The sequence below is a fragment of the Salarias fasciatus genome, chromosome 16 (assembly GCF_902148845.1).
Source record: "Salarias fasciatus chromosome 16, fSalaFa1.1, whole genome shotgun sequence".
NCBI classification, from domain to species: Eukaryota; Metazoa; Chordata; class Actinopteri; order Blenniiformes; family Blenniidae; genus Salarias; species Salarias fasciatus.
This window is the reverse complement of record NC_043760.1, coordinates 5,144,951-5,159,273: the sequence shown is the minus strand read 5'-3', so window position 1 is coordinate 5,159,273 and position 14,323 is coordinate 5,144,951. Positions and strand designations below refer to the sequence as shown.

The 14,323-nt window shown below is 46.9% G+C and overlaps 1 protein-coding gene across 2 annotated transcripts; it reads right to left on the bottom strand.

Moving 5' to 3' along the window:
• Window positions 1–6,809: 6,809 nt before the first annotated feature.
• Window positions 6,810–13,763, bottom strand: LOC115402638 (uncharacterized). Of its 2 annotated transcripts, XM_030111128.1 has the most exons (8): window positions 13,617–13,763; window positions 12,937–13,089; window positions 8,966–9,118; window positions 8,254–8,309; window positions 7,740–7,788; window positions 7,569–7,643; window positions 7,233–7,493; window positions 6,810–7,131 (listed from the first exon to the last, which is right to left on the bottom strand). In XM_030111128.1, exons 1-8 carry the CDS (start codon window positions 13,657–13,659, stop codon window positions 6,908–6,910), a joined length of 1,014 nt encoding a protein of 337 aa, XP_029966988.1. In that variant the 5' UTR covers window positions 13,660–13,763; the 3' UTR covers window positions 6,810–6,907. The 2 variants fall into 2 exon arrangements, with proteins under 2 accessions (XP_029966988.1, XP_029966990.1); XM_030111130.1 differs by lacking the exon at window positions 8,966–9,118.
• Window positions 13,764–14,323: the final 560 nt, after the last annotated feature.

The window sequence follows — 14,323 nt, the reverse complement described above, 5'->3', positions numbered from 1 at the left end:
ATCGTTAAAAACCTTGGCTAATAGCGGGGAAAGAAGTGTAGAAGTGTAGGTCTTGTAAAACTCTGTAGTGTAACCGTCAGTTCCTGGTGATTTATTACTCTGTAGAGAGCTTATAGCATCTTTAACCTCAGTGACCGTGATTGGCATCCCTCAGTCCTTCGCAACTGCTGGATCGATTTGAGGATATGAGAGCAGATCAAGGGGGTTTGGACCAACCCAGTCATCTGAGGAGGTTTCAGAAGAATACAATCTAGAGTAGTAATCAACAAACGCATTATTGATAGTAGTCGAATTGGATGAGATGTCATCTGAAGTCACTCTAATCCTTGGAATAAGTCTGGACGCAGCCTCAGTTCGTGCTTGGTATGCTAAGAGTTTACCTGCTATGTTACCCTGCACAAAGAAGCGTTGTTTAGTGCGTAAAAGTTGTTTTTCAATCTGGCCAGAGGATAGTAAGTTATACTGAGATTGGAGCTGTGCTCGATTTTTATGTAATGTATCTGAAGGGTTGGCAGAATATTCAGTATCTAACCTTTGTATTTGATCTGAAATTAGCTTCAACTTGGAGCGTTCCGACCTCCTAAAACTAGAGGTGAGGGATATAATTTGACCACGTAGGTAAGCTTTTAATGTCTCCCAGAGTACGTCACTACTTATATCCGGTGCGTCATTTATGGCAAGAAAAACTGAATCTGATTGTTTAGAAAGTCCTTAAATTTTGATTCAGATAGAAGGTGAGAGTTAAATCTCCAAGGTTCAGTAGGCAATTTACTATCAGGAAAGCTAATATTTAAAGGTGGAATACAACATTTTCTCGAAAAGACGAAGCCCCACGTCTGTTACTCACTTTTTGAACAACGCGCATGCGCCAGACCGTCCGCCCAGCTCTCCTGCTTCTCCCAGAAAACGCGGAAGTGTACGAGCGCGATCTCCTCTTCTCCGGCGTGCACGGCTCTGTACAGTTTCTGCGATCCGCCTCGCTCATAAATAAAGCTTTTTTTTCCGAAACAGCTACAGTTTCAATATGTCAGACTCGCTATCGGTAAGTACTAGCTCAGAAGCTCACCGGCTACATAAACACTCTGAATGCGCAAAAGGGAGAAGCTGATTGGGCGCAAGCACGTAGAGCCGCCTTACGAAAGCAGCTCGTCAGAATGATTGACAAACAGACCCACCAATTATTTAGGTGATCCACCCGGAAATCAAAATGTTGTATTACACTTTTAAGGAAACAGGAGAATGATCAGAAATTACTATGCTGTGATATTCACATGATTTTATATTATCTAGCAGTCTATTGTCGAGCAGATAAAAGTCAATCCGAGAGTAAGATCTATTAACATGAGAGAAAAAGGAAAAAGCTTTCGTGTGAGGATGCACAGTTCTCCACGGATCAGATAGGCCTAGTTGATCTGCATGAAACTTTAACATATTGGCTGCCCTTGACATCGACATTTAATAAGCTGATTGGCCAATAGAAAGAACATCCCTCCTCTGGCCTACCCTTCTTCATAATCAAGCAGATACTTGTTAAATTATAATTTCTGACTTAAAAACTCTGAATTAAATGGCCTGAAGAAATAGTTTTCTCCACCTTCTCTTGTTTCCTCCCACAGGTAATACATAACTAGTTTTTAAACCGGTTTTTAACTGTGGTGGCTGTAAAGGTTTTGTGTGTGTGATTGTCTGTTAGAGGACTGCTGATTGGCTCTCCACAAGAAGACTGAGGGATTTAAGACCAACAGCTGTCGGTAGTCCCGGCCTCACATTTTGCCTTCCCACCCTGCATCTCCAGGGTCAGTGTGTGTGACTTCTTTGTGATCGTTAGTGTTCTAGTGTGGGCACCTTTTTCTAGAGAAACCTTTTGCATTAAGAACATTTAGTCTTGCTTTGTCAAAATTTTAAATGAGAGCACTGTAATAGTTTAGTAAGAGTGAAAGGATTTGTTTTGTCAGACCACCTGAAATTGTAAGATGCCAACTACTAAACCAATCATGCACATCACGAGAAATGCAAAGTATTCATGAAATATCAAAAACTCATGCAGACCTGAACATTATGCTGTGAAAGGATTTCCTGTTCAGAGTCCCTTTCTTTGGCACAAGAGAAGGATTTAACTTATTAACATGAAGTGAGAGTGGGCTGGGTTGATGTGAGGGTTACAGAATGAGATGAGACGTGATGGAAAGAGTGAGTTTGACTGTAAAAGAAGAGAAAATGGTCAGTTACTGTTTATCGGCTGTAACGTCCAGAGGAGTGAGACTACAGAAGTCCCGGCGCACCGTGGATTACCATCCCAGGGGAAAGGAGACGCAAGCGCTGCAGCGAGAGGAGGAGGAAGCGCGGACGGAGAGCTGGGGCGCTCGCAAGACTACGCAGGTGCCCACACAAACCACCACTTCCCAGCGTTTTCCTCACAAATGCAAGATCCATCATGAACAAGATGGATGAACTGAGGCTCCAGGTTTCTACTAACAACACAGTGAAGGACTGCTGCGTGCTAATCCTCACGGAGACCTGGCTCTGTTCACCGATCACAGATGCAACTATTGAGCTGGTAGGCCACATGCTACACCGCTGGGACAGAACAACACACTCTGGCAAGAGTCGGGGGGGAGGACTCTGCGTTTACATTAACAACAGTTGGTGCACTGACACTAAGACTATGAGCAGCCACTACTCTCCAAACCTGGAGTACATGACTGTGAAATGCAGGCCAAAGTATTTGCCTCGTGAGTTCACTGCCGTCTTTATTACAGCCGTGTATGTCGCCCCAGCTGCTAATGCTAAGGAAGCCCTTGGACTGCTACATGACACCATTACCAGTCAACAGAACCTGCACCCTGAAGCCATCCACATCATAGCAGGGGATTTCAATCATGTTGACTTAAAAACGGCTCTCCCTAAATTACATCAACATGTTAAATGTGCAACAAGGGGAAGAAACACACTGGACAGGTTCTACTCCAACATCAAGCAGGACTTCAGGGCGAGGGCATTACCACATCTGGGACTGTCAGACCACATGTCTCTGCTCTTAATACCAGCATACAAGCCCCTCAGAAGAAGTGCACCCATCACATCCAGAACCATTAAGACCTGGCCGGAAGGCACATCTCAGCAGCTGCAGGACTGCTTTGACAGGACAAACTGGGAGGTGTTTGAACAAAAAGACCTGGAGCAGCACACCACAGTGGTCCTGGACTACATAAAGTTCTGCACAGACATCACCACTGTGGACAGGCACATCAAAGTCTATCCTAACAAGAAGCCTTGGATGACTAAACAGGTGCAGTGCCTGCTCAGGGAGAGGAACGTCGCCTTCAGGTCTGGGGACAGAGAGCTTTATAGTGCAGCCAGAGCTAATCTGAGGAGGGGAATCAGAGTGGCTAAGGCAGCATACAAGAGGAGGAATGAGGACTGCTTCATGAACAATGACTCCAGACAGGTCTGGTGGGGGGTCCAGCATATTACCAATTACAGACCCAGCAGCCTGTCAGTGGATGATGGCGACATCTCACTAGCAGATGAACTGAACAATTTCTTTGCTCGTGTTGAGGTAGCAAGAAAGCAGATGAGCTCATCAGACCCTCCAGGAGACAGCAGCAGTGCCTTTACGGTGGAGGAACACCAGGTGAGGCGCATACTGGCGACGGTGAATCCAAGGAAAGCTGCGGGCCCTGACGGCGTGTCCGGACAGGTGCTTCAGTGCTGTGCGGCTCAGTTGGCGGGGGTCTTCACCAAGATCTTTAACCAATCCCTGAGTCAGGCCACCGTCCCCCCCTGCCTGAAGTCCTCAATCATTGTCCCCCTTCCCAAGACAAGAACCATCAGCAGTCTAAATGACTACCGCCCAGTAGCATTAACACCCATCATCACTAAATGCTTTGAGAAACTGGTCCCGTCCCACATCAGCTCCATCCTTCATCCCAGCTTAGACCCTCTTCAGTTCGCGCACAGGGCGAACAGGTCCACACAGGACGCTGTAACAACAGTCCTTCACACTGCTCTGTTCCACCTAGAGCATGAGGGGACCTATATGTTCGCCTGCTCATAGTGGACTTCAGCTCCGCATTTAACACAATATTACCGAACAGACTGGTGTCAAAGCTGAACCACCTGGGACTATCTGACTCTATCTGCCGGTGGATCAAAGACTTCCTGACGGGTCGTTCACAGAGGGTGAGGGTCGGCTCCCATGTCTCTTCAGCCATCAGCCTCAGCACTGGCTCTCCTCAGGGCTGTGTGCTGAGCCCCCTGCTCTACACTCTCTACACGCACGACTGCACATCCACACACCCCAGCAACAGTATCATAAAGTTTGCTGACGATACCACCGTGGTGGGGCTCATCTCTGGAGGGGATGAGTCTGCATACCGGGACGAGGTGGAGAGGCTGTCTGCGTGGTGTTCAGAGAACAACCTGATCCTTAACACGAAGAAGACACAGGAGATGATCGTGGACTTCAGGAGGAAGAAGGAAACAGATCTATCTCCCCTCTTCATTGGTGGAGATCGCGTGGAGAGGGTCTCGAGGTGCACATTCCTGGGCGTGCACATGCAAGATACCTGACCTGGAGTGCCAACACCACAGCCATCATTAAAAAGGCACAGCAGAGACTCTATTTCTTAAGGACTTTAAGAAACAACTCCCTCAGACAGGAACTGCTTGTGTCTTTTTACAGGTGCTCCATACAGAGCATCCAGCTTGTACTGTTTCTGTGTCTGGTACTTCAGCTGCACAGCAGCAAACAGGAAGGCGTTTCAGAGGATCATCGGCACAGCTGAGAAAATCACCGGCTGCCCCCTTCCATCTCTGGAGGAACTCTACAGTTCTCACTGCCTCAGAAGAGCACAGAACATAATAAAGGACAAAACCCACCCTGGACATGCACTCTTTGAACTCTTGCCCTCAGGCAGACGTTTTCGGACATTAAAAATCAAAACAAACCGACTAAAAAACAGCTTCTATGCTAGAGCCATCATTATGCTAAACACGTCCTGATGCTGCTGTACCGGCTATGCCTTGCAGTTTTGAGTTGGTCGCTGTCTGAGTGATGTAAATACTTTATTTTTCATTATTATTATTATTATTAGGTTTAGTGGGTGTGGGTGTGGGTGTGTGTGTGAATTTGGATACATATGGATGTGGGTACACACCCTTGTTTGCACTCATTTTTTAATCTCTTTTTTGATATTTTTAATGGCACTTAGCGAGGAGACAACGTGCAATTTCGTTGTGCTTGTTACAACGACAATAAAGACATTCTATCCTATTCTATCCTACAGCAACAGACCAAACCCAGGATGGGGTGTGGGAATAACGGTCTGCTGCCCGAATCCAAAACAGAACAGATGACCTCTTCACACTGATTTTTATTAGGCTCAAACAAACACACACAATCAGCAATCAGATGTTGAAGCTCTCAGAGATGACAGAATGAAATCAATCCAACATCTTAGTTTCCATTTTTTACAAATGCATCAATTTAACTAAGAGATCTGCAGCCTTTTTAAAATCACTTTATAATGGTATACACCAGGGGTTGGCAACTAGATTTGGCAGCAGGCCACTTTTTTTTTTGGGCTGCGCGTCCATCCATGGACCTGAGAGCGGGGGGGGGTGATCAGCAGTAGCGGTGGCATATATCCACAGATCGAGTGGTGTGGGGATAACAGCGGCGAACCAGAGGGAGGTGGTCGGGTGGCGGCGCAAACCGGGAGGGAGAACCGTCAATTCGGCGTGCGTGCGTCCGCTCCAGCACCCCGGCCGGCGTAAAGGCCTCAGTATGCTCCCCATTGCCGCGATGGCGTTCCTACGACGTATACGCCGTAGCCCCAGCTACGCCGGGGCTTGACGTGCACCTCCCGAAAATTGTGACTTCGCGTCAAGGCGACGTGTGGTGACGTGAACGTCGAGGGCTGTGATTGGTTCGCATTCGCATTGTTTATGGAATGGAGTAGAACTCATCCCAAATGCTTTTCTGATCCAAACAGTGCTTCGGGAGAAATTTAGATCCAAAATTGAGCGGCGCACATCCCTATACTGTTAGCAGTGTTAGCACTGTTAGCAGACGGGGCTGTGTGTATAGCCGCTCCTAAAACGGCTTTAATCGTCCAAAAGCTCAGTAGTTTCACCAATATTTCATCACGGTCCGCTCACGCCTCTCCTCCACGACAGCCCGGTGTCGCCAGATATGTCATATATGCAGATATATGTTCGGTAAATGCACGCGTGTCTAGATATGTAGGTCTAGAAATCTATGTCTATAGATCTATGCCTAAGTAAAGCCGGAGCTACGGAAGCCACATTGTTGTTGTGACTGCCAGCGGCTTGGCTTTGAAATAGCAGAGGAGGGTGTTCCCTTCACGCAGAAGCAAGATATGTTCAGTAGCGGCGTAGGATTATCGGCGTAGGAACGCTGTTGCAGCGACGAGGGAGCATACTGATGCCTTTAATGCGTGTGTGCGTGTGTGCGTGCGTGCCTGCGTGCGTGAGTTCGTGCGTGTGTTTGTGCGTGCACGTGTCGGAATCCTCTCGCGGGCCGGATTGGGCGGTTCGGTGGGCCACATTTGGCCCGCGGGCCGCTAATTGCCAACCACTGGTATACACAATGGGAGATACTTTACTTGATGATAGTATTGAAGTGGCTTAAGTTTTCTATTCTGAAGATATTTTCCATGCTTTCAGCCATGTCAGCTGTTTTGTATTTCTGTCACAGTTTTGTTGTTTCTTGATTTCTCTTCACTGATCCAACATACAGGCAAAACTGCATCTGAGCTGTCAGACAAGTCTTTTGTGTCTTTGAGTACATCTGTTAAAACAAGACCAATAAGATGATTTGAGCCACTCCAGAGAGGCTGAGGAGCCACAGGAGGCTCCAGAGGCTGGGCTGCAGCCCTCTGATCTAACTGAGTCCAAATTGTGCGCAAATTGCTTCTCTTAATTCACGGATGGCCTGACTGTTCTGTTCACATTTGAGTAAGCCATTCTGAGTCTCATGGAAGAGAACGTGAAACTCAGACAAAACCCTGGGGAACTTCTCTGCGCAGCTCTTTCCAGCGGTGGAGTAGTCAACATCTCGAGTGTGATACAGCAGCACCAGAAAAATCCTCTTGTCAGTGGCAGCCACTGAAGATGAGACAGAAAAGACAAACATCCGATGTTCAGTTTAGACCAGAGAGGACAGTCAGCACTGCACCTGAACACCATGAATCCATGTGATGCTTCACCTGCTGGAGTCCTCATCGCTGCTTCCACGTCAGACCCGGCCCTGGATGTAATTGGACAGAAAAGGATGATGCTCTGACACTGGTGCTGGTTTTTGGGGGTAAGCTCAGTCACTCTCAGTTGTTTGATCTTCAGCTGATTGATGATGACTTGGTGAGCTCCGAACGTTTGTCCAGTGACCACAGAACTGAGAGTCACGGTGGAAAAGCTTGAAAGAGTCCAAGACAATGACGATAGACAGGAAGATAGAGACAACTTCGTTTCTGCAAAAAAAACAAACACCTATTAAAATGAGAGAGGATCACATCAGGTGTAACTTATGTAGCATGTATGCTAACCTTTCTGCGTGGATTTTAAAACCTCCAGTAGCTCTTTAGGCTCAACGCCATCTTGTTTCATCCAACGCTCAACATCTGCCGAAAAAACAAACATGTTTGCATTGCATTAAACACATGTTGTCACAGATTAATTACAGAGTAGGATCAGTAAGGAGAATAACTTCTACTTACGCTCCAGATATCGTGGTTGTAGCACAGGCTTCAGTTCTTGTAGGACCCTCTGCAGTGAAACACATCAGGTGACAATAAAGAATGAAGCAGCAAACCCAGGATGAGAAGTAACGGCAGACAGTTTATCCTGTTTCATGGAAAATGCCCTTGTGTCAATGAATACTCAGTAAGGAAGGCAAAGATGACTGAAAAAACCCTGCAGCCTGCGATGCAAACTCTAGATAGAGTCAGTAGTTACAGATTTATCTGGGAAAGCCAGTGGATCCCTGAGATGTCTCTGAATTTGTTAATCCTAAACATTTTCAAGAGTGATTAAAACAAAGAACCCTTCTGTGCTGTGAGGAGAGTGAAGACAGTGATGTGAACCATCAGTTTGATCAGAGTGAATTAAAAACCCTTCTCAGACAAGTTGATGCATTTATGAAAGACAAACAGCTTGGACCAGATCAAGAAGTCCTGGTGAAACTGGTTGACGTATTCAATTTTTGGACGTTTCAGAAATCACTTATCCTACCTTTATTTCTGCTGCATCAAGTTTCTTCTGCTGCGGAGGCTGAGTTGAACCCCCTCCTGTGTAGAAGAGAGACATGTTACAACAGAACACAGACAGCAGACGTTCTAGCGCCATATGTCTAACAACTCTGTCTCTCTCCACGAGTCCTCTGGAACAGAATGGATGCAGTTCACATAAGCTTGGCCTTTTACTGGTGATCTTTTTCTCAAACAGTATAGCGATTGGCCTTTCCAGGCCACACTCCATTCTGAAACAACTTTTTTTTTTTTTTTTTTTTTAGTCTTCTGCTGGCAGCACGTTAGTTCGACGACTGCCGCAGTCTCTGTAGCCCCATCCTCATCCTGGAGCAGCTCTCTTTTAAACCCGGCCAGCTACTGGGAGAGAGAGAGGGAGTGCCTCACCACTGAGTGCAGCACAAATCCCATGATAAACGCACCCCCACTCTCTACCCAACCAAAACCCGACCAATCAGTACCAAATATCAGGGGCTGCACTAGCTGGGTGCTTACCACAACATTCATTCCATGCTTTTTCCCATTATATCTAATTTCCACTGGCACCTGAGGGTAGCAGTGAATACACCCATGCACACACCATATACCCCCCCTCTCTGCCTCCATCAAAGCCCTGGGTCGAACCAGGTTCTGACGGATCATAGACTCCATGCAGCCGGAATCCACCATGTCCTGTTTACACCCCCTTGGATTCTTACCAGAACACGGTTTGTTACTACTGTCCTCAGGAGCAGTGGGCCCACTTTCCGGAGGGGACGGTTGGGACTGAGATGGCTGGTCCGTCTGCTCTTTTCCTGCGCTGGCGTCTGAGGAGCCCCCATTGGGTTGAGAAGGATCATCTGCGGGTCTATCTAAAGGGAACACAGCACATGGATGGTGTTAGTGTGGATGGAGACACCATCAGATGGTTACTGCTGCTCCCTGGTCTTCCCCGCCCTCCTGTGTGGAGCTGGAACCAGAGAAGTGACCGGGAGTGCGGTGTTCCTGGGGACGGTTTACAGTCAGGTCGGCACCACTCCAAGTCGGCCCCGGCCAACTCGGCACCGCCCCGGGATACAGTCAACTCGGCATCAAGCCAAGTCGGCATCAAGCCAAGTCGGCATCTCGCCAAGTCGGCCTCACAGGCGGGGGGGCTCTCGAGTGACCGAGTTGGTCGGTGCGGACTTGACTGTAAGCTGCTTACCAACTCGGCCAAAAGCGTCTTTCTTTTTTTTTTTAATCACGATGGTGGATAATGTACCTGGGAGCTTCATGTTTGACGTCCGAGTAGCTTAGCTACAAGCGCGCAGCGCTTAGCGGCTGTCTGGTCATGTGACCGGTCCCAAGGCATTCTGGGAATCGTAGTGCAGCGATGCCGGCTGCGCCGCGACGATTTGCAGTTTTTTTCGTGCCGGCAGCGCCGCTTCTCCTCACGTAGCAGGCAGGGGACTGGAGGACAAACTGTGTGGTTATGGTGACTGACAGGTTAGAGGTGGAGAATGGACCTGGAGCTTCATGGTTGACGTCCTGTTTGAACCGAGTAGCTTAGCTACGAGCGCACAGCGCAAGCGGCTGTCTGGTCATGTGACCAGATCATGTGACCGGCATGTGATCCGCGAACGCTGCATGATCAAACCAGTCGCCTGCATTATAATTTTATTGTAATGTTCTCCACCCCTGAAGTTTGGTCAGCCAGTACAATTAGATTTACAATTAGATCTAAAACATGTAGGATCACCGCTCCTGAGGACTGGAGTTTGACACGTGATTTAAATGTAAACATGACGACCGTCATTTCAGTGAAATGAAATGTATATAATATTTTACCGGAGGGCTACGTTTATGAGCTTATGAACGCCAAGAAACCATATGAACAGCTTAACATGTACGACTGGTAATCGTTTGATATTACAGTCCCAGTTGCTATTACTGTTGACGCACACTAGATGGCGGGCAAACAACATTTACAACAAAATACATGCTTTTGCAAATGACAATGTTTGTTAAAGAAAAGAATAATGACTGATAAACTAACAATGTTGATCAGAAATGAACAAATCAGCATAAGCATAATGCAATACAGGTATTATGTTGTGGTTGGGATGAAATACAACAAGTATGATCGAGTTCGTCATGCAGCTTCGGTCTTTCTAGGTTTCCACTGATTGGGTAAAAATAAATTAATTGTACTGGCTGACCAAACTTCAGGGGTGGAGAACATCACAATAAAATTATAATGCAGGCGACTGGTTTGATCATGCAGCGTTCGCGGATCACATGCCGGTCACATGATCTGGTCACATGACCAGACAGCCGCTCGCGCTGTGCACTCGTAGCTAAGCTACTCGGTTCAAACAGGACGTCAACCATGAAGCTCCAGGTCCATTCTCCACCTCTAACCTGTCAGTCACCATAACCACACAGTTTGTCCTCCAGTCCCCTGCCTGCTACGTGAGGAGAAGCGGCGCTGCCGGCACGAAAAAAACTGCAAATCGTCGCGGCGCAGCCGGCATCGCTGCACTACGATTCCCAGAATGCCTTGGGACCGGTCACATGACCAGACAGCCGCTAAGCGCTGCGCGCTTGTAGCTAAGCTACTCGGACGTCAAACATGAAGCTCCCAGGTACATTATCCACCATCGTGATTGAAAAAAAAAGAAAGACGCTTTTGGCCGAGTTGGTAAGCAGCTTACAGTCAAGTCCGCACCGACCAACTCGGTCACTCGAGAGCCCCCCCGCCCGTGAGGCCGACTTGGCTTGATGCCGACTTGGCTTGATGCCGAGTTGGCTTGATGCCGAGTTGACTGTATCCCGGGGCGGTGCCGAGTTGGCCGGGGCCGACTTGGAGTGGTGCCGACCTGACTGTATCCCGTGGACACCATCTATCGGTGATCGCTGTGCCCTGGCTTGCCATCCCCTCCTGCATGGAGTCGGGACCAGCCACCTCCAGCTCGGAGCTGGGCTCTCCTACTAGGGGTGTCCTCAGATATTCGACGATTAGATGATTCGTTTGAAGGGGCCTGATTCGACGGCCAACCACACAGTCAAAGCATCGCAAAATGTGGTTATTAAACGAGGACCATTCCATGACAGCTGTATGGGGGTGCTGAATGACTGATTTTACATAGAATTGCTTGTTTTTTCCAAATGAACATGATATAAAGCCTATTTGATATACATGTTAGCCTATCAAATATACTGTGGAAAAATTTACTTAACTTTTATAGAACATTCTATTTATTTAGTGTTTGTGAATGAACCACCATGGTGAATGGCACAATCCAATTTTGCACAGAGCTCCATCACAGAGCAGCATCTCGGTGGTGATTTGGCTGAACTTTAAAAGGCGCACAATATTGGGGGGAAAAAAAAACTTCAGAACAAGTGAAAGATGATCCAAAAAAAAGTCAAATGCAAGTTGTGTCAGCAGCTCCTGTATCATTCCACAACAACTAACATGACTTTCCACCTTAAACGGGTCAGTAGCCAGATAATTGGGTGTATCAAAGATGTTTCTGTCACTCAGTTCTCAATTTTAATGCTGACTCTTATTTCGTTTAATTGTAATATTTTAGGTTATTATATTATTTTTTAAAATTTATCTAAAAGGCTCATTCTATTTAATTTAGTGGGTTTTTTTGTTGTTGTTGTTTTTGTTTTCGCATGGATGTTGCACTGCGCGGACCCGACAAAGTGCAATTAAGCCTATTTCATTTAATTTGAGCAGATAATGTGAGAAATCGTTAAGCCAAAAAATTTGAGCTTGTCTGCAGAGCTTATAGATACAAATAAATATAACATGCTTTAGCCCGTTTGTTAGAAGTGGGTTTGGTTATAGTCATTGGAACTATACTTCATTTGTTTGATGTTTAGAGTTACCAACACTTTGTTCCAGTCTGTGTTTCAATGTGTAGGAAAAAAATAAAAGTGTTGTTTTACCTGCCTGCGCTGTTTATTATCATTATTATCATTATTATTATTATTATTATTACTGCAACATTCTACTGTAGCCTATATTAAAATGATTTTAAAAAAATAATAATAAAGATTCGACTATCACTCGACGATCAGCAGGATCGGACGAATCAGATTCGACTATATAAATTCTTAGTCGGGGCCACCTCTGTCTCCTACTCACTCCAGGAATGGTTATGGATTTGACCTTTAATTGGTTATCTTTTTCTCAAGCAGTGTCCTCAGTGCCTTTCCAGGCCACACTCCAGATTGCAACAACTCTCTAGTCAGTGACTTGCTGGCTGACTTGCTGGCAGCAAGTAGGCCTGGCGACTGCCGCAGTCTCTGTAGCCCCACGCTCCTCCTGGAGCAGTTCACTTTTAAACCCGGCCAGCTACTGGGAGAGAGAGAGGGAGTGCCTCACCACTGAGTGCAGCACAAATCCCATGATGAACGCACCCCCACACTCTACCCAACCAAAACCTGACCAATCAGTACCAAATATCAGGGGCTGCACTAGCTGGGTGCTTACTACAACATTCATTCCATGCTTTTTCCCCATTATATCTAATTTCCACTGGCACCTGAGGGTAGCAGTGAATACACCCATGCACACACCATATACCCCCCCACTCTGCCTCCACCAAAGCCCTGGGTCGAACCAGGTTCTGACGGATCATAGACTCCATGCAGCCGGAATCCACCATGTCCTGTTTACACCCCCTTGGATTCTTACCAGAACACGGTTTGTTACTACTGTCCTCAGGAGCAGTGGGCCCACTTTCCGGAGGGGACGGTTGGGACTGAGATGGCTGGTCCGTCTGCTCTTTTCCTGCGCTGGTGTCTAAGGAGCCCCCATTGGTTTGAGAAGGATCATCTGCGTGTCCATCTAAAGGGAACACAGCACATGGATGGTGTTAGTGTGGGAGGAGACACCATCAGATGGTTACTGCTGCTCCCTGGTCTTCCCCGCCCTCCTGTGTGGAGCTGGAACCAGAGAAGTGACCGGGAGTGCGGTGTTCCTGGGGATGTGGACACCAGCTACTGGGAGACAGGGGGAAGAGGTCATCAATGAATATTGGTCACAGCTCACAGGTGTCCCCCCTCTCTCCAGCGGCTTCCCTGAGGTCTGCTTCATGACCTCTGACCTCTCCTCCACAGCTGAACTGAACCACACCTGACCACCACACTGTTACAGGAGAACATTGAGTGGAGCCGGTCTAGAGGGACATGTTAGAGGAGAACACTGACAGGAGTCAGTCAGTGTCAAATAAAACACACACACACACACACACACACACACACACACACACACACACACACACACACACACACAAACACACACACACAAACAAACACACAGGGTTTAATCAGAGAAAACAGAAAACTTGCATCACAGTTGAAAAGCAGCCAAACCTGAGTTGTTTCCATCCATCGGATCGTCTTGTGGGTCATTCATGTTAAAGCAGGATGTATGTAGAGGTATTAACGTCCACTCAAACCGTCAAGCTCACTCTATTTCCTTATGAACACAGAAGCCTCTCTCTCTTTTATACTCTCTCCTCTCAGCTGCTTTCACTTTCACTTTGATCCCCATGTGACTTCCAAGAAACCCTGTGTGTGTGTGTGTGTGTTTGTGTGTGTGTGTGTGTGTGTGTGTGTGTGTGTGTGTGTGTGTGTGTGTGTGTGTGTGTTGGGGGGGGTTGCTTATGCGGCACTCATTTTATTTATTTTTTTATTCATTTCATTGCTTTTACTGAGAAAAACACAACAGGAGCACAATGGGCATCAGGAGACAAAAGAAGAGAAACTCAGTTTTAACAGGAGGAATCCTGCTGAACCAGACTCAGAGGTGGAGACTTGTGTGTGTGTGTGTGTGTGTGTGTGTGTGTGTGTGTGTGTGTGTGTGTGTGTGTGTGTCCTCTTCAGCAGCAAAGTAGCAGAATGAAGTGTCATTCTGCGACAGATAGGATCTCATAAGTATAAAGCTTCTCTTGATATGATTTCTTACTGTGTTAAAATTATTTTGAATACGGTACCTGATTTGCTGGACCTGACAAGAGGACAGAACAACAGAAAGAGAGAGAGAGAGCAAAAGAGAGATACACAAAAAGAGCAGAGAG

What these genes read in the sequence shown, in the direction of transcription:
- LOC115402638 (XM_030111128.1), bottom strand. Translation starts at nt 13,659, where the DNA reads ATGAATGACCCACAAGACGATCCGATGGATGGAAACAACTCAG. An exon ending in TAGTAACAAACCGTGTTCTG is followed by an intron (nt 8,310 to 8,965) that starts GTAAGAATCCAA and finishes TCTTCTACACAG; the next exon opens with GAGGGGGTTCAACTCAGCCT. An exon ending in ACAACCACGATATCTGGAGC is followed by an intron (nt 7,644 to 7,739) that starts GTAAGTAGAAGT and finishes TTTTTTCGGCAG; the next exon opens with ATGTTGAGCGTTGGATGAAA.